This window comes from Aulonocara stuartgranti (genome assembly GCF_965226115.1).
Source record: "Aulonocara stuartgranti genome assembly, chromosome: 2".
Classification (NCBI taxonomy): domain Eukaryota; kingdom Metazoa; phylum Chordata; class Actinopteri; order Cichliformes; family Cichlidae; genus Aulonocara; species Aulonocara stuartgranti.
The window spans coordinates 33,894,523-33,919,145 of NC_138940.1; the positions used below are offsets into that span (position 1 = coordinate 33,894,523).

General features: G+C 41.9%; 1 protein-coding gene across 8 annotated transcripts in view; it reads left to right on the plus strand.

Moving 5' to 3' along the window:
- mid2 (midline 2) overlaps positions 1 to 24,623 on the plus strand; it is a 165,281-nt gene that overhangs the window by 67,303 nt on the left and 73,355 nt on the right. For all 8 annotated transcript variants that reach the window (XM_082505666.1, XM_082505664.1, XM_082505667.1 and 5 more), the window contains one exon: positions 9,832 to 10,709. In XM_082505666.1, the coding sequence (XP_082361792.1) occupies positions 9,888 to 10,709 (822 nt within the window). In that variant the 5' untranslated portion in view covers positions 9,832 to 9,887. The remainder of the gene's footprint in view (positions 1 to 9,831; positions 10,710 to 24,623) is intronic.

A 24,623-nucleotide genomic window follows, 5' to 3' on the forward strand; every position in this document is an offset into this window, starting at 1 on the left:
TGGACTTTATTCCAGAATACAAGTGTTTGTGTCCCATCTAGGACTCGTGTCTGGTTAGGCTTAGGTCAAAAAACTTACCGATTGGATTTAGGAAAAGATTATGTTTTGGATTAAAATGCAAGCTTGTTTTAGCTTCTTCAGTAGCACTATGACAAATTCCCCGACTGTGACAACACCAGCAAAGAACATTTGGCTGTGGTATCCCTGTGTCTTATTCCTAACATTATGGGACTATTCTAGTCCGTCAAAGTACCCCATACATTACAATCTAACGATGCGTGTTTCAGGCTCTACCGATTCCTCTGTCCTACAGGTAGGTGAACAAATGACAAATCCTAAAGAAAGATAATAAAATAGTTTGATAAAAGTGTATAAGAACAGGAAATGAAAAATAACAGTTAAATTGCATTAAAAAACATACCGCATTTTCACCTTTTAGCCCTATTTCTTCCTCTTCTACACACAAAGACATGCTGTGTTGACAAATGTTCTATATCTGCAGTACATGCTATTAGTATATGCTGTTACTAATGACAAATTATACCAATGTCTGCAACTTAATTTGGATGCCATTAAGCACATTAATAACTAAGCTAAACGCCGTTTTTCAATGCTACCGGCTTAATTTATGCTGAAATGCTGGCACTATTATGACTTATTCCATAAAGTATTAATAATGAGTTTCCACAAGATCCGCTGAGGGTTAGTGAGGTGAACTGTGATAACCTCTTCTCTGAGTCCCAGGCATATTTTCCTCAAACAAAGGACTAACATTGGTAAACTGGGAATGGGAAAAGTTAACTGGCAGTGAGCTACTGCCCTTACTGGTGCCCTGTGCTGGCTGAATTTGAGGCCTGTCAGGTGCTTGATAAGCAATTAAAAAGTGATTCAAATAAAAAATATTGGTTTTGCATTTGAGCCAAATTTTGAGATTAAAATAATTGCTGTGTAGTATTCACTTTGTGGATGTAGGCTCCTTGCTGAACACGTTTACCAGTCGGGATGGATAGACCCACAGAGAAGTGACGTAGATTTATTTTGTTCTGGAGTCGTTGCTGTCTCAGCTGTAGCAGTGAGGGGGTTAAGTTTAAGTCCGTCTGCTCAACTGTACTGAATGTGAAATGGAAACACCAGCTTGGCTGGATTACTGTTTACATTCTATGAATAGGAATCACATGTTTGATGAAACCGGCCTGCTCCTGAGGTCTGCTGCAGAGAGGAAAAAGCAGGAATGAAAGGGAGGAAGAGAGAGGAAAAACTGAGCCTGTGGAGGTGGGCGGAAGAGTGAGAGTCAGAAGAAGAAGGGATGAAAACATGATAAAAATGAAGGCTGGACTTGATGGTCTAAATATTTATTATTATCCCAAGAAGAAGCTCACTGAAGCACATGGCATGTGTTGCTTGATCCCACTTATATAATCATATGTACAGTTTTGGTGTGTTCAGGTCAACTTGAGGGCTCTTACATTTGGAGCTGCCATATTTCCTTTTTCTAAAATAATGAATAAGTCTCTTGATTTCTGGCACAAGTCATCAGTAACCGGTCGTGACATGTGTCTTATGCGTGGGGTATTTTTTAACCCTGTTAAAATTAATTGCCCACTAAAATGTCAGGATTTCAGTCCACTAATGCAACTGAATTCCACTGAATCTACTCAAACAAAGTCCTGTTTCATTTTGGTTTAAATGCTTAGCTGAGGTGATTATGGTAAATGCCATGGGAAGGGCCTGAGAGTTGTGTTTGCTAACACTGCCACTAATGAAAGCAGTCATACAGCCGTGTTATGTTGGGTTACTGTTTTCCGTCCTGCTGATTTGTGCAGCCTCGCCAAAGTGTGTGGGGCTTTGTGATTTAGCACCGCACAAACAGGCCAGTCATTCTCTGTAAAAACACGCGTGTTGGCTCCAGGCGTGACATTTGGTTACGCCGTAAAAGTCATGAATGAAATGTCCTTGTTGACGTGAGAAAGGCACTATGCAGAGCCAGAGAGAGAGAGAGATCAAGCTTCCACCTTGTTGTGCCACGTTTAAGCTATTTTCCTTCTTCATTTTCCTTCCAAAACTAAAGTATAATTTTCTTGGGTGGACTGAATCACAGACAAAAACATTATTTATCATCTAGCTGCATTAAAATGCCATAAAAGGCACTAATACCACAAACACAGGTGAAAGGTCCAGGTCATTGAGTCAGATTAGCCGAGCTGATGCCGAGAATGCCGTGTCGAAGGCACCCACCTGTCTGTCAAAGCAGCCACACACGATAATATATAACTCTAAGCCTTCTAATGCAATTCAAATGGGTAACTTATCAAACTATTCACCCTCCTCCACTTTGCAGTGAGCTTGAACTTTTCTCCCTCCTACTCTTTTTCCAAGCAGTATAAGCGATCAGCAAAAGGGTTTTGAGAACCATTTCTAATCATTAGGAAAGTTTTTTGTGATGTGACAGCATTGTTGCCATGCACATGTTGTGGGTTTCTTTTCTTTTTTCTTTTTTTTTCTCCAGCATCCCACGGGGATAAACATGCCAGTGTCTCACGATGTGTTTTCTAAAGCCCTTCCAAAAGGAAGACCGCTGAACCCCTGGTGTTGTTGTTTACTGCTGTCTTGCTCTCTGGAGCCTCAAACCTCAACCATGTGATTTTTCTGCTCCGCTTCCTTTCGCTGCGATAAGCCTGTGATCAACAGCCTCTGGTGATAGATAGATTCAAGGGACACTTATAGTACAGAGAGTAGCGGGAGTGCAGGTGGGGGATTGTGTGGGGGTGTGCGGGTTTTGTAAACACTGTCAATCTGACAATGAAAAGTGGCGATTCACTGCAGATTGTCACAGTGTGTCAGTTGCATCAGTGAAAGCAGCTTGCACTGGAGTAGGAACCGAGAGCTAGAAGAGCATCTTATTATGATTTATTTATATATATATATATATATATATATAAATAATATATGTTTGATTGCATCTGTCATTAGCATGTTTTCTCTCCATATTTGCAAGGAGGTGACGCTCTGCTAGATTTGAATGACACCAGAAAGTAGCGTCATTATAAACATAATAACGACCGCTCGTCTGTGGTGTCCACATCTGTCTCTCATTCTGCTCTCATTCTCAAAGAAAGTGTTTGATAGATGTCTAGCATCTGTCTCGCTCGCGCCTTTCCTTTGTGTCTTTATAAGCGCTGCAGTGGATATGCATTTTTGCCCTTAGGGGAAAGGTCTACGTGTGGTGATTGTTTTTATCTATTACCCCTTCGTTCCATCATCATCAAGTGTCCATTAAGCTCCCGTTTTGGCTCTGCAGCTGTGCTGCTACAGTTCACGGGGGAGCAATTTAGTTTTTACCAGTAAATTGTTTGTACAAGGATAATCATCTTTGTTCCACAAGTGTCATCTCTCCATACTGATGTGTGAAACCTGCGCTTTTAAATAAACAGCCTCCTTTATAGTTTTAGTGTCAGATTATGACGCGACATAAAGCGAGCATGATGTCAGTGGTTGCTATTTTGGGGCATTTCTTTCAGGTTATGTCTTCTCCCACATGAACGCTGGATCTGAATGCGTGGGAACAGGTTTTACGTATATGTAGATGAAAAATTCAGTCTGCCTTTAAACACATACTAAATCAAATGATCTCTCTAGGCAGATTAATGAGTCATCAGTTGCATCCATTTTTTCTTTTTTCTCTTTTTCGTTCACTTCATTAATAAAAGCTCTGAGCAAGACTAAAAGATTTTGCTACAACACGCACTGTAGTAGATCAGGATAAGTGCCTAACAGGTTTGTGCCTTTGTGCACATGTGCTTATTTGGGTTTGTGCGGTACTGTGCGTGTATGCCTGTGATATGAGTGTTTTTGTTGAAGCACTAGCTCAAGCTGTTCTCCTTCCAGATGGGACACTTCACCTTAACAAGAATGGCAGATGAAGAGAGACAACAAGACAGAGAGAGTTTGTGCTTGTAAATGTGGAGCTCTGGCTGTGTGTGCTTATGATTTTGTGGATGTTTGTGTACGTGTGTGTGTGTGTGTGTGTGTGTGTGTGTGTGTGTGTGTGTGTGTGTGTGTGTGTGCCAGCCTGTCTGCAGAGCAGCCGCATTTACCATGAGGCTAGGAATTGAGTCCCTTAGAGACTCCCATCATAGCCAGCATTGTTTCCCCAGAGTGACATAGCTAAAGCTTAATGGGGCTGTTGATGGTGTGTTAAAGCTTGGTGTTAATTATAACACCATGCTCCGTTAAACACAGTCACATTAGCATCAGCATAAGGAACACTGCTGAGCTCTGTCCTAGGGAATAAAGTGACACTGCTGATTCAGTCAACAGTTGAATTAAATGTTGATAAAATACGCAGTTTAATGGTCATGCACTCATATGCGATCTGATGTGCTCAATAATTGAGGGTTCAGACTCTGTTTTATGGATGTCACGGTGCTAGAATTTCAAAGTCGAAACTGATGCCCAGGAACATGTGCAATACGCAATATTTTTATACCAAAAAAAGGGGAAAAGAATAAAAAGAATTAAGAGGCTTTTTTTAAGTAAAAATTAGATAATGCTGTCTGACTGATTCTGGTGACTCGGCAGTAGATTTTGTTGCTGATCAAATCAGATTTAGCAAGTGCCTCTTCTCTCTAGTTGCTGGTAGACTTTTCTCAGCTTTAGAATGGGATTTTAAGAGAGCATAGCACTTTTTAGATACATACAAATGTTTGTCCGGTTAAGTGAAAACCATCCATTAATGTTACCGACAGACAAGACTGATAACGTTTGCTGCTCCCGCATTATCATTATCATTTTATTACTACTTGAGCTGCTAGTGAGAGGAGGGACCGCGTGCCTGCTTGTCTGCAGTGGTGAAGTGTGAAACTGTATCATCTGGAGGAGGCGAAGGCAACACTGTTGGTGTCAATACTGTTGCAAATGAGTATCTAATCCGATTTGCTGTTAGTATTGATTAGTATCTGAAAACCAATTTTCTTTTGTTATTATACAGCTCTCTTGACAGATTTACATTCCTAAAGCATCTTTGCAGAGTGACTTGTAGTTTATTTCAGTGAGAAAGGAACCGTGCCTGTTGTGTGACTTCTCCTTAAGTTTAATTTGTCAAATACTACTGATGAAAAAGGATGAAATGCAGTAACAGCTATCCTGATTGATTATATACTACTACTAATGATAATACTGATATATGATAAGACAGGAGGCAAAATCTGAGCGGGCCGAGTAGAAGGTGTTAAGAATTTCACTGGGGGTGAGCAGGATGGACAAGATTAGAAATGAGTGTGACGGCTCAGGTTGAGCAGTTTGGAGACAAAGTACAGAGGTAAGGCTGAGAGGGTTTGGACATGTGCAGAGGAGGGATAGTGGATACACTGGATGAAGAAGATGCAGAATATGGAGCTGTCAGCCAGGAGGAAAAGAGAAAGATCTCAGAGGAGGTTTGAGGTGTAGTGAAGGAGGACAGTGTGACAGAAGTGCATGCTAGGTACATGGCGAGATGGAGGCAGATGATCTGCTGTGACTGATCATCTGTGCATGTCTGTGCAGAGCCACTTAATGAATGTTTGCACCCTGATGTTTCCTGATGTTGATTTATACCACTGAAACAGTCAGTGCAGCTGATCTGTTGCTTACCCCGTGTCTGTTCTCAGAACTAATCTGCTTTTAAATTTATTTACAACTATTCTGAATTAAGATTACTAGTAGAAAGCAGTAAAACTTGTATATTTAATATTTCTATCAAATCATAAATAAAAAGGTCAGCTGTGATTTGTAACTGGCTGTTATATATAGCGTCAAAGCTAAAGACTTATGTCCCATTTGTCATTTGAGGCCAGCAACCTTCACTGCCATCAACAGGTTCTGGAAGTTGGAAATTGTCCTTGCCTCACTGCATAACCTTCTCCCTACATCCCATTTCTCTAGATATTTCCAGTAATCTACCTTTTTTGTTATCAACCTGATACGCTGGAGATAAATTTGTTCTGCTGTTGGCATGACAAAGCCAAACATTATGTTGGTGCACTCAGTGGTGCCTCGCTGCTAAACATGCTTTTTCTTTATACCAGATACGGCTGGGCGATGCGATAACAACCTCATACAGTACCTGATAAATACAGTGGGGCAAAAAAGTATTTAGTCAGCCACCGATTGTGCAAGTTCCCCCACTTAAAATGATGACAGAGGTCAGTAATTTGCACCAGAGGTACACTTCAACTGTGAGAGACAGAATGTGAAAAAAAAATCCATGAATCCACATGGTAGGATTTGTAAAGAATTTATTCGTAAATTAGGGTGGAAAATAAGTATTTGGTCACCTCAAACAAGGAAAATCTCTGGCTCTCACAGACCTGTAACGTCTTCTGTAAGAAGCTTTTCTGTCCCCCACTCGTTACCTGTATGAATGGCACTTGTTTGAACTAATCATCTGTATAAAAGACACCTGTCCACAGCCTCAAACAGTCAGACTCCAAACTCCGCCATGGCCAAGACCAAAGAGCTTTCGAAGGACACCAGGAAAAGTATTGTAGACCTGCACCAGACTGGGAAGAGTGAATCTACAATAGGCAAGCAGCTTGGTGTGAAAAAATCAACTGTGGGAGCAATCATCAGAAAATGGAAGACATACAAGACCACTGATAATCTCCCTCGATCTGGGGCTCCACGCAAGATCTCATCCCGTGGGGTCAAAATGATCATGAGAACGGTGAGCAAAGATCCCAGAACCACACGGGGGGACCTGGTGAATGACCTGCAGAGAGCTGGGACCAAAGTAACAAAGGTCACCATCAGTAACACACTACAACGGCAGGGAATCAAATCCCGCAGTGCCAGACGTGTTCCGCTGCTGAAGCCAGTGCATGTCCAGGCCCGTCTGAAGTTTGCCAGAGAGCACATGGATGATACAGCAGAGGATTGGGAGAATGTCATGTGGTCAGATGAAACCAAAGTAGAACTTTTTGGTATAAACTCAACTCGTCGTGTTTGGAGGAAGAAGAATACTGAGTTGCATCCCAAGAACACCATACCTACTGTGAAGCATGGGGGTGGAAACATCATGCTATGGGGCTGTTTTTCTGCCAAGGGGACAGGACGACTGATCCGTGTTAAGGACAGAATGAATGGGGCCATGTATCGTGAGATTTTGAGCCAAAACCTCCTTCCATCAGTGAGAACTTTGAAGATGAAACGAGGCTGGGTCTTCCAACATGACAATGATCCAAAACACACCGCCCGGGCAACAAAGGAGTGGCTCCGTAAGAAGCATTTGAAAGTCCTGGAGTGGCCTAGCCAGTCTCCAGACCTCAACCCCATAGAAAATCTGTGGCGGGAGTTGAAAGTCCGTGTTGCTCGGCGACAGCCCCAAAACATCACTGCTCTCGAGAAGATCTGCATGGAGGAATGGGCCAAAATACCAGCTACTGTGTGTGCAAACCTGGTAAAGACCTATAGTAAACGTTTGACCTCTGTTATTGCCAACAAAGGTTATGTTACAAAGTATTGAGTTGTATTTTTGTTATTGACCAAATACTTATTTTCCACCCTGATTTACGAATAAATTCTTTACAAATCCTACCATGTGGATTCATGGATTTTTTTTTCACATTCTGTCTCTCACAGTTGAAGTGTACCTCTGGTGCAAATTACTGACCTCTGTCATCATTTTAGGTGGGGGAACTTACACAATCGGTGGCTGACTAAATACTTTTTTGCCCCACTGTAACAGCCAAGGTGAAATATTGCAGGAGGATATTAGGTGCATGTACACATGTAACTACAGCATACTCAGAGACTCATACCTGAAATGTATTTTCCCATACACGCTCAACTTATTCGCACACAAGCACAATGCCCTTTGCCTTTTATCAGCATAATATCTGCATGATTGGCTGAGGGTAGTTATTTATTTCTTTTCCAGATAATGAATTTTGTAACAAAGCAGCTGCATGCATATAACTGCTTTCTTCATCTGAGTGCCTTTCCCAGGCACTGCAACAACTGCTTAAATCATGTTTGCTTTCAACGCAGCTCAGTGTTGGGGCATTGTTTCTGGTGCCGCAGAAGAGGTGGAGACTTTCGGGAGTGCAAACGAGTTTAAGCCTTTGAGCTCCCTTTTTCAGTTTGTTTTGTTTTTGTTTTTTTGGCTCATCTTCAGCTGTTCTATTTTGCCATTTCCAGAGATTACGCATGGTTCATAATTTTACAATTCTGTAGAAATTATACTAATTGAACCCTACCAAGTTAGAACAGAGTCTTTGCACATTGATGTTGTTACATGTGGGCCGGGGTGGCCACAGGTCACTCCTCGATTCAACATGCTTTGACAGGAAGCTGTGAACTTTATTTTCCCTCTGCATTCAAGCTTAACTGGTTGCATTCATAACAAATGCACTTATCACAATGCATGCTTTTAGAACATGAACTTGCATCAACAACTTATTTATATTCATGTAATTGTTTCAATACAGTCGGCTTGGTTTAGTATCTCTCACGTGAGGAACTCCTACTTTTATTTGTCAAACGGGATGTGTAATACTTTGTAAAGCTTTTGCAGTTTACACTGTGCCAAACCATCTATGAGGCTTTAAAAAATATTCCCCCATGTTTCAAATAACATTGTTTGAATCGACAAAGAGCCGTCAGTGCTTCAAAAAGGCTGTTTGGCAGGCTGTGCTTAAAGTCACTTTTGTCAAGTGATAGTTATTAAGCCTGGAATTCTAGGAAAAACAGCAGGCGGAATGCACCGTTACTCAATGAAACTACTGATAAGCGCTTATTGTCAACACTCGTGCTCATGAGTTTCATTCACAACACATTCTCCCTTTTTTTGCATTGTTGGAGGAAGACTAAGGTAGATCTGTCTAGATCTTACTTGGTCTCCCTTGTGATTCCTGACCTTTCTTCATAGCGTGTTTTAGAGCATCATAATTAGTTACAACCTGCAGAACACCACAGGGGGAGACAAGGGCAGTCTATTAGGAACAACCTTGCTCAGTGAAATTGTCACTGCCGGCTTCCTGAGGTTGCATGGTTTAATGCTGCAGTTTCATGCTGCCTGCCTTGTTTCTTTTTAAGGACAGAGAGCCATGGGGGAAGAGAGGGATGGCGGTTATTAGTGATTTCTCATGTCAGTGATTTTAAGGCCACCCAGGGGAGACAGCTTGATAGGCAGGCCGCAAGGTGCTGAGATTTGAAGTGCTTGGAGAACAAGGAGGAGGATCTGAAATCAATTTTCTTGCTTAGCTGTTTTCACCGTTTGCTGCTTCGATCATGCGCTAAAAGTTAAAATTTCCTTGAAGTTGTTGCTTGATAAGTCAAGCTGATCTTACTATAAAAGCTACAAAGTGTCAAGGTGTTAAAGTCCTTCTACAAGTTTCTCTGTCCTCTGCTGCTGGACATCTGTCTCTCCTTTTCTCTGCTGTTCACTCCATTAATTTTAACCTGTTCTTTTGATTCGGTCAGCCTCTGCCTGTATTCTCTCTTTTTATATAGCTCTGCGAGAGGAATCGCATCAAAGGTTCCACTGAGGGAAATGAGTTGTTGTGCAAGGAGAGGAGGTCATATTTACCAGCACATGGAAATGTGTGTAATAGTGATGTTTTTGCTAAATCTGTCCAGTTCAGTCAAACTTACATGAAGCCACTCACAGCTAGCTCAGGGTAAATGGGTGAATGTGTTCTTGTGTGTATTTCTTTATGACCTGTTAAATAAAAAAAATGCTTTAATTGTCTGTGCTTTAGAAGTGAAATTATCTTGCCTTCACTTGCTCAAGAAGAAATATAATTCCTAATTAGAGGCCTTTTTAACTGATAATATCTTCATTTATTCTCCACATAGGTAATTGGCCAGCTTCCGTGGGATTTGATGTCACCTTTAGATTGGTTTAACTGAAGATGGAAACACTGGAGTCTGAGCTGACCTGCCCGATCTGCCTGGAGTTGTTTGAAGATCCTCTGCTCTTGCCTTGTGCCCACAGTCTGTGCTTTAACTGTGCTCACCGCATCCTGGTGTCTCACTGCTCCACCAGCAAGCCCCTCGAATCCATTTCTGCCTTTCAGTGTCCCACCTGTCGTTACGTCATCACGCTGAATCACCGCGGCCTGGAGGGCCTTAAGCGCAATGTGACGTTGCAGAACATCATTGACCGCTTTCAAAAGGCCTCCCTTAGCGGCCCCAATTCTCCCACCGAGAGCCGTCGCCTGCAGCCGCAGCGACCCTACACCGCCACCATTAGCGGTACAATAGCTGGAACGATTGGCGGCGGCGGTGGCACAAGTGGAGGCAGCGCTCGTAGCAGCCCGGCCACTTCCAGCCACTCCCACCAGCACGCCAACCACACCAATCACATCAACCACACCAACGCTAACCACAGCCCAGCTGTTGTTGCTAAAATGGATCCACGGATCAGCTGCCAGTTCTGTGAGCAGGATCCGCCACGCGAGGCCGTCAAGACTTGCGTCACATGTGAGGTATCGTACTGTGACCGCTGCCTGCGTGCAACACACCCCAACAAGAAGCCCTTCACCAGCCACCGCTTGGTGGAGCCAGTGCCAGACACCCACATCCGTGGCTTGACCTGCCTGGAGCATGAGAACGAGAAGGTCAACATGTACTGCTTGGTGGATGACCAGCTCATTTGTGCCCTCTGCAAGCTCGTGGGACGCCACAGAGAGCACCAGGTGTCCTCCCTCACTGAACGTTTTGACAAGCTCAAGGTTAGTCCCTAATAAGGTCATCACCAACAATTTCAGTGCACTGCCCCGATTTTGTGTTTTTTCACTTCTGTGTTTGTGGAGTACGGTGAGTCACAACCTGCAACTAATTTGACTAAAACATTGTGATTTACTGCTAAAGCTGTTCTCGTCTGAACACAGATGTCTCATACAACATGCACCATTTATTATAATACATTTGTTTGCAGTTTGCTACACAATAAAATCATTAATCCGGTCACTCTTGCCTTGGGAATGGGCAATTTTGTTGACTGTGAACTTTCACTGCCATAAATATTGCATCATACACAGCCTTTATTCTGCAAGAAGGGCTGAAAGACAGATCAAAAAGAGAGAGAGAGAGAGAAAGAGAGGGACAATTGGAATAGTGTGCTGGTGAGAAGGGCAGAGAGAGAAGGAGACCAATAGGGAGGGCCGTCATTATAATAGTCGATGAGCTGGCATTCCCTGTGGCCACTGAGCTTTTTCAGAGGTCATGAGTAAAGACTGGGACTGCTGAATCAGGGTGAAAAACAACAGAGAAAGGCACAAGCTGGAGCTAATTCCATCACTAAAGGCCTAAAGGAGTCAGCATCATTCAGCTGGCCTAAAAACTTTTATCATGAGTTTGTATTGAGCACATGTGTGTGTCTTTTGTGTTAGAATCCTTTTCTAAAGAGAAATTGTTTTTCTAACTTGTATTTGTTTACTAATGAACCTATGACTAACTCATACTAGGTGTGTCTTTAGTGGAGACGGTTGATCTGCACTCATACAGCTGTGTCAGGACATTTATGTACTGTGGGATGGTATAATAACACCTTAAATTTCTGACGCAGAGCAAATTAAACTGACAGGCGGAGGGGTCGAAATAAAGCAAACCTTGCAGCCTCCAAAACTTTAGAAAGTAAGCATTTTGTATGCCAATAAATGATTAGCATGTCCTGGTGTCAGAGAGGAGCCTGTCAACTCTCATATTTGTTGGACACGTCTAGTATACGTTCACAGAGCTCCATGGTACTACATTTCAGTGTATCTCAACACACCAATTTTGTATTCTACATCAATTCAACAACTTTTCTTGTAAAGTTAAATGTTTATTAAAGTGGATTTTTAAGGCGAAAGGAGCCAGCTAAAGTAGTTTCAGCACCTGATGACTCATGGATGTCTTACTGGGAGGAAGTGCTGGGGTAGACCCAAGATTGTATCTCTTGGCTGGCCTGGGAACATCTCGGGGTTCCCCCGGATGATGTGGTAGAGGTGGCTAGTGAGAGGAAGTTCTGGGCTTCCCTACTTAGGCTGCTCCCTTGACCTGGACGTGGATGAGAAGCAGTAAATGGATGGATGTATTATCAAGGTGGTAGACCACTAAATTAGCAGAATCAAGCAGTGAAACCAGTACTTGTTAATATTCAATTTGCAGATACTCAATTTGCTGAATTCTTAATAACGATTCAGGCTCATGTATTTGGCCTGTAGACTGTTAGAGATAACTTGACTAGAGGTAACTTTGTGCACGTATTTGCCCATACTTTAAACTCATTCCAGGGGTGCATGGGTGTTGCCATGATTTGATTTTTGTCAAATAAATTGAATTGTGCTGCACTCAGAAAGAAACGAACACCTTAGCAGAAGAGTCGGTGAAGTTTAAGTGCAGTTCTGTAGGTGGATGTTGCGATGTTTCACATAGAAAAAACAGGGATGTATTTCTGTGGCCTCACAGCACATTTGGCCTTTGTGTCACTCTACTGTGCAAAAAGGCTGGGCGTAAGAGTACATTTCAGGAGACATCGTTAACATTCATGTGCAACAAAAATCTATCTCATCAGGTCTCTGAGGTGAACACAGCACCAGTGATTGCTTTGAATCCATCTATTTGAATTCAGTGAAAATGCAGGTCCACAGTCTGCATTACAGATGAGCGCTGCCAAACTTTGGCTGCCTCCTACAGTTTTGCACCAGCATGTCACCCAAATTCCTCCTTTCACAGATTTAACCCTGTGGTGTTTATTTACACTAGTGTTAGTCTGCTCATTCTTTTCAAGCTGTGGGAGAGTTTACTGTAAGTAGTTAGTCCCGCTTCCTTTCTGATTCAAAGCTGACTGTGGCTCGTTTAAACGTTCCCCAGCCAAGGCTTTGAAGTTTCTTGACTTTGAAATCCTCAATCAAGCCCAAGTCAAGGAGTAGGCCATCCATATTCCAAGCTCCAGCTCAGCTCACAAGTGGCAGTAGCAGTTAACTTAAAATCTTCTCCCTGCTCATGACAAGTGCGTGTGACTTCCACTGGTTTGAGTTGAGTTTTTAATCATATGTTACTGATGTTATTGACCAGTCTTCTGCAATTCCCCAGCAAACCTGGCTGTTAATCAGCACCACTAAATAATTGCACTCAGTTGCCCTTTTGACCCCTAAATCCATCCGTTTGATTTTTGACTTCTGAATTAGCCTTCATATTATTTCCTCCTCCTGCTGGGAGCTACACTGCCACTCAATTATGTCTTTCACATTAAGGGGGAAAGGTAAGCTTCCCTTGGGCAAGCAGGGTGCATATTATAGGAGCAAAAATGGCAACAAGTGCAAGCACTGTTAAAGCCAGAAATGTGGCACTGCAGAACTGCAGGATAGTGAGTTAATTCTCCAGGCAGCTGTTAAGCAGAGCTCTTGCTTAGAAGCACAGACATCGGTGTCGCATAATCTCCAGATGTCAGTAATAGCATTTTCTTAAAGGACTACAACTTCAAGGTGCTACTCTTTGCATTTTTTGTTTCTGCACATTCGCTGAAATTACTGCTAACGAAGAGATGCTCTGTCGTAGCAGTGAATATCTCATCACCTGCTGCTTTGGAAGTGTTTATAGCCGCCTCATTAGAATGTAATTTAGATAAATTTCGTAGCAGCCTGACATCCCCCCCTCAGATGCTGGGTAACCAAATCAAGAAGCTGAAGTGTGCACTCAGCACCAGCTTTCAGTCTCGCATGTTTGATGTGACACTGGGAGGTGATGAAGTCTAAGATGAAAGCACGCAAAAGGTCCACAGCATCAGTGGTTACTGGCCACGGCTTTAGAGGTGTCCATTCATGTTCTCCATGTTACAAAAGCTCATAGCTTCTGTTGTAATTAATGCCATCAAGTGTGTGTTAATTGAGTTTTGCAACATACTCCTATTACTGCTAAGAGTCATCTTTGCAATATGAAAGGAGCTGGAGGCAACACTTAGCTTCCCTTAGCACGAACACTTATTCTGTGTTTTGAAACACCAGTGAACGCAGAAATATTCCAACAAAGGACATTTTGTTGGTGATTACTGGTTAAGCTCGTGCTGTCCAGACATAATACATACTGTGTGGTTAAACAGAACGGCATAACCGGTGCTGGTGAGAGAAAGAGACAGTTTATGTGTCAAGTTCATTTTCCACTTCCAGCATTAAGAGAAGTAGCATTACACAATAACAGCAGGAAAGCTTCTTCGCTCCCAGTAATCAGCCACCATATGTAGATGGATATCAAATGAATTTTTTAAGTGTATTTAGTCATAAAAGCCATAATAGCAGGAACCTTCACCATCAAACACACAGTCAAACAAAAAGGTAGAGAAAAGAAAAACTACTGCCTCTGCAATCAAACGGCGAACTCTACTTTTAAAACAAACCAATGGACAGAAATGCCCTCCTTGTGTTGAGATAATCATTATTCATATTAAACATTACACACAGACAAATTCCAAAGAGGTCAGAAATACTGAGGGTAGGTGCTCACCCTACCACTCAGACATGTCTTACGTGTTGGATACATGCAGAGATGCATTAATCTATTGCAAGGCAGGTTAAATTAAATATGGATCTTTTTATAATGATGATGATAACATAAATTCAATGTATTAATTAGATAAAACGTTTACAAAAAACAAGGTTTTGGCAATTTTTCTAAGCATAATTGATCCCATTAATTGCAAGAAGGTTTTAAAATGTAAGAAATGACATAGACTACAGAAAAAAAGATTTCTGGAAAGTCAATTAAATGACCTTTGTCATTGTTGGGCAAACAAATTCCCTTTTTGGTGACATAAAAACTGGGGGTAAAGAAGTAGCAAAGCCTAAAGATGAAGTTGCAAATCAGCTACAGAGCCAATTTTCAAAAGGCAAGAGCCTGAGTGAAGCTTAAGCCCAACCAGATGTGTTCGTGATGAGCGGTAACACGCTAGATCATACTGTGTTCAACATGTGGTGACTGAAAGGAGCAGATCAAAAAGAAACAAAGACTGAAGGAACTGATGAGAAACGGATTACATTACAAGTATAAGTCTTCTTCCTCTCAGCTACAAATGCTGGCACTTAATTTACTCACTCTCAGGCTCTTGGATGTTTGAATTGTGTGCGCTTTAACGTCTAGAAGAGAGCGAATCAGCTGAATTGGTGACGAAACCTATAGCAGCGCTGACATTTGTGACGGACTGTCTGGCTATCACGTGTACTAACGCTACAGCAGTGCTGTTTTTCTTTTTTGTCTGTTATGTGCGGTTGTGTGTACGATGGCCTTCATAGGTCTGCAGGTCTCACATGGAGCTGAACGGGATGATAGTCTGTTATGTACACGAGAAGAATGAAGAAATATGCAAAACATTTCCAAGCGATTATTGGATTAATTCCAGTTTAGGCTCAGGCAAGTCTGTCACCAACCCCACCCTTCCCATCCCTGCCCTCAGACTCTCCCCTCTCTTCATTTTTCTCAGTCACTGTAGCCTTGCTTCTTTTTCCTTTATCCCCACTATTTTTTTTCCACCCCCCCCCCCCCTCCCACAACCAGCACCACCCTTAAATCTTTTGCCCCCCCCCCCCTCAAGCTCCTTTAAGGCATTTACTAACTTTTTTCTGTGTGATGGGCGCATCATGTCAGCCGCTATGCTAAATCCAGAGGGAGGCAAGCACATGCATACAGATTTGTCATCCAATCACATAAAAATCATCTAGCACGTAGAACATTAAGAGTCTTTTACACACACGGTCAGATTTAAAAAATGAGACTTTAGTTTAGCACACCTAATTTGACGTTATCCCAGCCACTGACAGTAATGATTTTTAGAAGAAATTGAAAGCTGAAATGTCAAGTACTCCGCTGAACTTATGCGGCCCCAGCTCTCTATTTCTCATACAGTCACATTTTTCTTCTTATTTTTGCCTCTCACACAACAGCTCCAACTGCCTCCATCGCTGCCCTCTCACACTGTCAATGTAGTTCTCTCACTTCCTCTGCTTTGCACACGGCCAGACAAACATCGTCCTTCCCACCTCCTTTCTGTCACTCTGTTTATCCTCTCCTCCCTCATTGTGCCCCCAGCCCCCCTGTCTTGTTTTAGGTAACACCACTCGTATCCACCTCAGTCGCCCACAACCCACACTGTAGCAGCATACTGCTGTGAAGCCCTCCAGTGTCTTTTTTGTGAGGAAGCGTATTTGATTGGTTTCAAATGAGTGTGCGACTGTATTTACAGGTGTGTGTGTGTCTGTGTGTGTACATCTGCAAGTTCATGTGGCTGTGCATGTGTGTCAAAGCAGATGGTACAAGGTCGAACATGTGAGAAATGATTGGGAGCTGAGTGCATGATGCCATTAGAAATCATGGCTCTATCTGGAGAATAGTGTGAGATGGAGCTCACTTAGTCATGCTGATGGAATCGCCAAGGATGTAGTAGAAAGCTTTTAGCGTCTTTGTGTGCCACTTCTCTGCATTGGTGCCTTAGCGTGCCTATCTGGAAATATGCACCAATGTGTGTCTCAGTGTTTGAGCAAGAGCCTATGCTTTAATACCCATGCAGTGCCAATGCATCATGCATGTGTTGTGAAAGTATGTCACGTCAGCCCGTTGTAAAATATAGCAGATTATAAAAAGCTCATAAAATCACTCGCAGCCACTGCATGAGATATCATGTATTTGCACAATAAATGAAAAAATGAAAAGTGTGATGCTTTTAAAAGCTTTGGTGACAAAATACGTAGCAGACAGAGGGTTTATAAGCAACACTACTCATCCCTGAGCTTTTTTACAGCAAGTTACAAGCGTATCCCTTTAATTTATTCATTAAAAATGGATGCCTCACTATTTTTCTACAAAATGAGAGCAGGGTTAAATTGCTTCATTGGATTCATTTTATTCTCACTTAAGGCAGCTGTAGTGGGATACTGATATTCAGTGCGTGCTGTCTGAATGAGCAATATGAGGGAATGATGTGGATTTACAATTACTTTCATTATATGGACATTATTTGTTTATGTCTGCAAATGTTTATGTGCAGTTTGGCTTGTTTATTGTCTAAAATCAAGGACTCCAGATTCAGTACAGTTAATGTACTCATTCGCCACCAACCAAACTGTGTTTTCTCTGTAAATTACACCGCAAACTTTACTCAGTCAATTTTGTTTTTCTTAACATGAAATAAGCGATGTTTGTGCTTGATCTGGGAGCCTTAAATAATATCTTTGTATTGAGTGTTTAGAGTCCCTGGAACTAAATATTGTTTCAGTTGAGGTGTGGGTTATTGATTTTCCCAAGGGCCCACATGAGAAACTATGATTGTTATGGAGGCTCATACCAATAAGCTGAACTCACCTCTATTAATTTCATGTGTTTATAAGCTTTCTAGTCAGCCTTACACAACAATCCCAATTTCTCACGTGGGCCCTTTGAAAAATCTATCGCCCACCCCTGTTTTAGGGTATCTTTCCAAGAATGAAAACCCATCATAAATTCTACATTTTTCTATTATAAAAATCGTCCATTTCAAAACTTAGCACAAAGTCTTTAGAGCTAATTTTTACCTCCCCCTCCCCCCCCCCCCCCCCCCCCCCACTGCTTTTTACTTATTTATTTTTACATTTTTACTAGTTACAAGGCTTAAAAACTGGAATTGAGGCACTTGAAGGCTTGTGCGTATTTTAGGGTAAAGCTGTAAGAAGCTGACAGCGTAGCAAAGCTTAGCCGAGACTTTGACACTTTTGACACTCAAGCAAAATCATTTTAACTAAGCAGCTGATAAACACAGCTTCTGGGTCTCTGTAGCTTCTGCCATATAAGCATATATATATATCTGTGTGTGTGTGTGTGTGTGTGTGTGTGTGTGTGTGTGTGTGTGTGTGTGTGTGTGTGTGTACTCGAAGGGTTTTTATCCAGAGAAGAACAAGTTTTGTGCATGCTGTGTCTCCTCTTTAAATAAGTGACCTTAATTTATTACTGTAGCTATATATATGTGTGTCTGTGTGTATAACTCTGTCGTAATGCACGTCAGATTATAAACGCATTAGTATTTATGTATTTTAGTCACATGGCTGGCAGCACTGCACCTCAACATAAGAGGATTCAATGTTTTATCAACAGTGGAAAGTCATCTGCTTCTGCTGATCTTATTTTCCACCGTTTCATTCCAACTTTTCATATAGCGCCACATTATTTCCCTACAATATATGATGAGTCAGGGCTTTCTGGTATTAATCTGCAAAAATCTGTGGCACATGATCCCATTTATATGAGGAAAAGTGAAGGGCTCTGCTAGATGAAGTTGATGACAAATGCAGTTTATAAGAGTTATTATAAGGCTTGATAGAAAAAAAATTACAGTTCAGTATCTCTTGGAACTCTCTAAAACTTTGAAGGATTGACGACACTGGACGATTTTAATTTTTATCAGTCAAATCATTAAATCACATGTGCCTGGAGTTTCCTGAAACTATTTTGGCTTCTGGCTCAGCAACAATGGACAAAACAAGACAGCATAACAGGAATATTTATGCGCAATCTAGAATGTCAGCATCCACTCCGCACACACAGATATATTGGAGTTTGATATTTGAGTGAACATGGGTTTACACACATTGAGTCTGTGACTGGTTTTTGTTTTGGTGGCTGTGCGCACACACTTCCTTGTTGCACGCTCTGCTTGCATGATAAATCCTATGTGCTATTGTCTGGCTTCCAAGCAGGAATAGCGAGTCACAACTGGAGTGATATTTGGTTTGAACTAATGACACCAGTAGGAGATGACCGTCACGTCTTTAATGGCCTGAGGACAAAAGGGACCTCCAAGTCATCTCCAGACTAAAAATACCCGCGTTATCTGTGAGGTGAAACATCCAGGAGAGAATCAGCTTAGTTTGATGTTAGTTTTTATTCTGTAATTAATTCCATTTTTTGCATGTTTACATGTTTGCCATGTTATAGAATTTATAAAAACCAAAAATGAGAGAAAGAAAATGGGAAATAGATGCAGTGATTTCTGCAAATACACATGGAAAATGAAGACTTATAACCACCTTTGTTCTTCAACACAGTTTGAATTCTCTTAAGCAAATGTTTTTGTCAGTTCGTTAACCTCCTAAGGCCTGAACTCTTTCATGGCATGCATTTTTAATTTCTCTTTGCTATTTGGGCTGATTGGAACCTGATGAATGTAATAACAAAGAATTACCAGATTTTTTTTATTTTTATTTTTTGCCTGATTTTCGTTTCTGAGAAAAATGAGACCCACATATGAGGACATTCATTTTAAATTGCGATAAAACAGTGGCAGTATAAATTCCTCGTAAGTGGATATCAGGCTCTCGTAGAGCAAAATGTAGTATTTTGGTCTAGACGACCCAAAATGTGATGTCCACATATGTGGACGTCAGGTCCTACGAGGTTAAGTAGTCTTAAGAAAGAGTTCTTCAGGCTTCTTGAAAGATCTTTGGATCTTGGCTGTCGTTTGTTCTGTTCTTCATCAAGCTGATCCCACACTGCTTCAATATTATTGAGGTCACAGGTTGCAGCACCAAACCACAACAGAGCCTCCACTGTGTTTTATAGTTGGTTGGAGACACTCACCGTTATATCTCTTTCCTGATGTGATTTAAAGTTTTCAAATTTGGATTCAGGACTCCATAAGGCCTGTCGCCACTGATTTTCAGTCCAGTTCTTGTGTATTTCGTATTATACCTTCTTTAAGAATGGCTTCTTGACAGTCACACTTCCACTGAGACCATTTCTGATGAGGCTTCATTGAACAGTAAATGGATCAGCTGATGGGCCAGATGCATTTCTCATATTCTGTTCCAGACTTTTGCCGGATATTTTCCTTTTTCCTGAGTACATGACTTTCAGATACTGTTACAGGTGCTGTAGGCCAGTCATTTCTTTTGTCCTGCACTTGTTCAGTTTCCTTGAATTTTTATAGGGGTGCATTACACACCATGCAGAGAGATACCAAGTTTTCAGCTAAAACAGTAATTCCTTTGACTCTGATTGGCAGGCTATTTTATGATGCTAATAATGCCCTAGTGTTACCTGTACCCTTGGAAGTGGTCCTGAGGGTCATTAACCTACTGTTGATCATGCATGTTGTCAAAAGAGCCAAAGTGTAAAAAACAAAATAAAAACATGTAGGTCATTCCTGTCACCGGGGCCAACAGGTCAAACCTCTGTGAGGCATCATGACCCAACCCCAGTGTTTACATTTTGGAAGGAGAAGACAGATAGTTTGAGTGAGAAGACACAGAACAGAGGGAGCACGGAATCAAAGCCTAAGAGCTAAACTCTTAATGAGAGTAAAACAGAATCACCAGATAACCATAACAGTAAAACTAGAGAAACAGAACAAAAAAACATAATACAGAGAAAAAAAACAAAAGTCAAAACACTGGGTCACTGACCCAGGACCGTGGAAGTTATGTGCCGACCACCTCTAGTTGTTCTAGAACAGAAGAAGCCTCTTCGGTTCCGGACAAAGAAGTCCAGTTCCCTTTTTTTCAAGCTCTCAAGGCCATTCGCTGTAATCGTGTAAAGATTTTTTGCTTCGCATATACATGTTGGTGATGGCCACTTGTGGTCATGCATTTGTTATCGAGTGCTTTTCTTCTGTGGAAGAAACTTCAGTTTTGGCTTTAAGACAGATGGTTTCTTTCTTTTACTGCTGCAACCACTTGATGTGTAAAACACATCACTTCTCTTTTATCAGGGAGCTGGAGAATTCAAAGATATTGGGAATTTAGACAAACAAATGATAAAAACGGGATCCTGGCCATACACATAGCTACTTAGTCTATCTGTCATCTTTTTCTTTTAGCTGAAGACGCAGAGGAGATGCTTTTTATCCTTCCAGCACAAGGCTGCACATTGCAGTGGACTTAAGCAAACCCATTACAGTAATAAGGAAAAATGACTTTGCTGTGAAGGCCAGTCAGTCAGGAATCAGTTGGCTGAGTGCAAAATTATAAAATCTGAGAGGAACAAGTGAAATAAGGTCAGCAAGTGTTGATAAAGGAGTAATATTGGCAGGTTTTCTGATTAATTCTTTTGAAAAAGGCCCAACTGTTTTCATACGTTCTCTGAGCTCTCATTGTTTCATGATTTGATTTTCTTCTAGTTTTCTTCTTTCTTTTTTTTTCTCTTCTTTTTTGTGTGTCCCGTTTGGATCTTTAGCCATCAGAATTGTTGTCTTAAGGCCAAGAAAGATGCCAAGCGGATTTATTTTACCAAGTGGATCATCATAGCCTTGCCATATTGGTCCATTTGATTGACCTTCATTATAATTATGTATTTATTTTATTTTCGGTTGCTACAAACGGGGCAGACATGACTGGGGGATAGGACAGGGAGAAAGAATGAAAGAAAGAGAGGGAGAGAAAGAAAAACAGAGGGGAGAAGAGACGGTGAGAAAGGGGGGAAGAAAGAAAGAAAAACAAACAAAACACCTGGGTCACCTGTATGGAGAAAAAAAACCAGAAGAGAAAGCAAACAAAAAAAAAAGAGCAACATAATAAATACAGCACCATCACAATAAACTAGCTAGCAGTAGATAACAGCAGATACTAAATATTAAACGATATTGTGCAGCACGCAAGATAGACAGCGCACAATGTGCTTTGAGGCAGCAGCCAAGAAAGGTGTAGTCCGCGTCTGTGAATACCCGTGTGTACACCTGTGTGCATACCTGTGTGGATCAGCATGCTTGTATTCCAAAGGTTTCTCCATGTAACGATCTGCTAGGGAGTGTGGGGAGCCACAGCCCCGTCCCCCAGGGTATGAAGCAGGTATGGAGGAGATCCAGGCCCCAGACATCCAGAGGCCCCAGGGTACGAGGACCCGAAGAGGACCACCAAAAGGGGGTGAACCGTGCCACCCTCCTGGGAAGAGCTGAGTAGAGCCCCAAACGAGAGGTCACCCAGCAGCTACAGAGCAGAGGCCAGAGGGGGTTGCAGTGGCATGCCCGCGGGCTCTGCCGGCAGCCAGCTGTGCCAGAGAGGACCGAGCTTCAGGCCCAGAGGCCAGAGGCCTGAGGGCACCCCACCCCCCAGAAGGGGCCCAGCCGGGCCACAGGCGCCAGGCCCCACCAATCGGCCACCAGGAGTGAGCCGATTTTCTTCTAGTTTTCTAATAGAAACACTTAAAAATGAGGGACAAGGCTTCCAAGAATGAATTTCTGCAGTTTACGTTTAAGTTTAAGTTGAGCCTGTGATGATGGTAAATGTAAAAGAGTGTTACCTATTTGATGCACGATGCACAAATGACATTATGTGTGCATGTGGATAGGGCTAAAGTCTCAGACACACAGTGTTTGTCGGTAACTGGTACAGGTTTTTGCTTCCTCAATATGTAGATATGGATATGTATGAAGTCATGTCTGTACATATGTTATTGTGCATGATTAAGTATAGACCACATTAACAACAGGGTTATTCCAAAATGTTGGTAAAAATGAGCTTGCATATATGCTACAACTTGTTTTGACTCGCCACTTTTCCCATTATGACCTCTCGAAATGCACTTTTTTCATGCTTTATATGTAGAGTTATGAGAAAACAGATAAAACATCAAGTGTACCAATGCTTGTTTCTTAATTTTGATACTGAAGCTGAGTTACAAAACAAATTGTAGTGACACTTACAGTGGATGGAAAATAAATGTTGTTTTACAGCCCTGGGAATTTCATGTGGTGCTCGCATCCACTTCCACGAGTGCTTTTATTGAATTAAATGAGGTTGGTTTTTTTTAAGTGTATAACCATTTTAATGATGTGATTATCATAATTAACATTTTCCAAAAATATTTATGTCAGATCTGAAACAGAAATGAAACCACCGTGACCCCGAATTGGTATAATATTTAAAATGGTTTGAATGGTTGTGCTTGTATTTCTCCACAGCATCAAATCTAGACCACAAGTGAATCACAGTCACATGTTGGTGGAAAATTTGAAAGCACGGCACAGGATACACAGCTTACAGTATCAAGGCTTTTTAGATACAGCACTGTCACAAGAACTGAAAGGAGAAAACAATAAGACTCTAAACTGACTTTGCAAACTTGAGAGATTGAGAAAACAGGTTACCGGGGCTGTGGTTTGATGTACCTCTTAAAGCCGATGAGAAAAGAAGGCACTGATGCATGCCTAATAGGGCTTCTTTTATGGCTTCTAAAAAAGGGACACATCACCTATTATGTCTGGCCAGCATAGTGGCGACAGCAGCAGCGAACACCCTGTCCACCAAAGCTCCACGGGGAAACGCTTACATGTGTGAGGTCACGCATATGCTGCAGCCATGGACTTATCATGGTTTTCACATGCATGGATGAAGTGCGCACACACATACTGTACATGAAACCAGATATACAGATTACAAACCTCAAACCACAACAATTTTTCTTGTTAAAAGCACATAGTTTTTGATCTGTGCGTGACATGAATGAGATGAGTTAAAAGTGGCTCGACATACACACAAATCTACATATATCCTTAACTTCATCCAGTCACTGATCTTTACAAAACCATCCTTGAAAGTTTCTGTTTATCTAAGGTTACGTGAAGGAAGTTCAGCTCCACAGGGAGTCATACAGAGAGGAATGTCTGTTCCAGATATCAACAGCCAAAAGCCAACCACGCAGAATTGCAGGAACGTAGGGAATGTGTTTCTCCTTTTTGTGGCGAGTCCATCACAGACGCTGTCCAGTGTGGTTCCCCGCTCTATAACTCTGGTGTCTGGCCAAATCATGAATGCAGGGCAGTAAGGCCGACTCTGAGCTAAGGTTATGTGATTTTGTGCTCTGACTATCATTCTTGCCTGCTGGACCTAGATTCCCAGCAAGTGAGTCTGCATGTCACAGTCAGAGATAAAGCACTCGGTCTAGGGATGTCAGAATCTTTTTGTGCAACAGTAATCACATATCTTCTTCATGATATCAGGGAGTTTTACTTGCTTGCTTCCTCTTTTACACCTCCTTCACTTCTTGGTGTCCATCTCAGTTTTTTTGGAATGCCAGCAGCAGACCTGGCAACAAGTGTCATATTTAGATGTCATGTAGCTGCCATCAGAGCACTACAGTTACATGACCTCATCTATAAATATATGATACTGACGTGATTTAGAGGCCTGCTTCTGTGACATGGTCGGACCAATTAGATGAAGTAAAGCATAGTGGAGATGGAGTAAATAGCTTTTCCTACCTTAAAAGAAGCGAACTCATTTGTCAGGATGAACAGAGCAGCTTTGATACTAATAGAGACACTCTGTCTTGTCACTGACCACTGCCTCTGTGCAGGGACAGAAGGGGAAGTGTGTGTTTCTTGTTTTTGCACATTTTGTGTAAGTGTGTATATATTTGTCTGATTTTGTGCGCGCGCGTGCGCGCGTCCGTGTGTGTGTGTATGTGTGTATTGGTCACTGCAGTCTGAACAGATGAGAGTCAGGGTCTTTTTCGGCTCTGCATCTGAAAGCCTGCAAGGTCCTGTGGGGGAAGGGAGGGGTCACACTGTGGTGTCCAAGATAAAAGGCTCAGGGTGGAAATCTCACTGCCTGTCTCAGAATCTCTGGATGGCATTATCTGCTATCACAATCAATAGGACTGAAAGCGCAGCCAAAATAAAGCTGCCATATCCCTTGATGGCTCCAACTCCT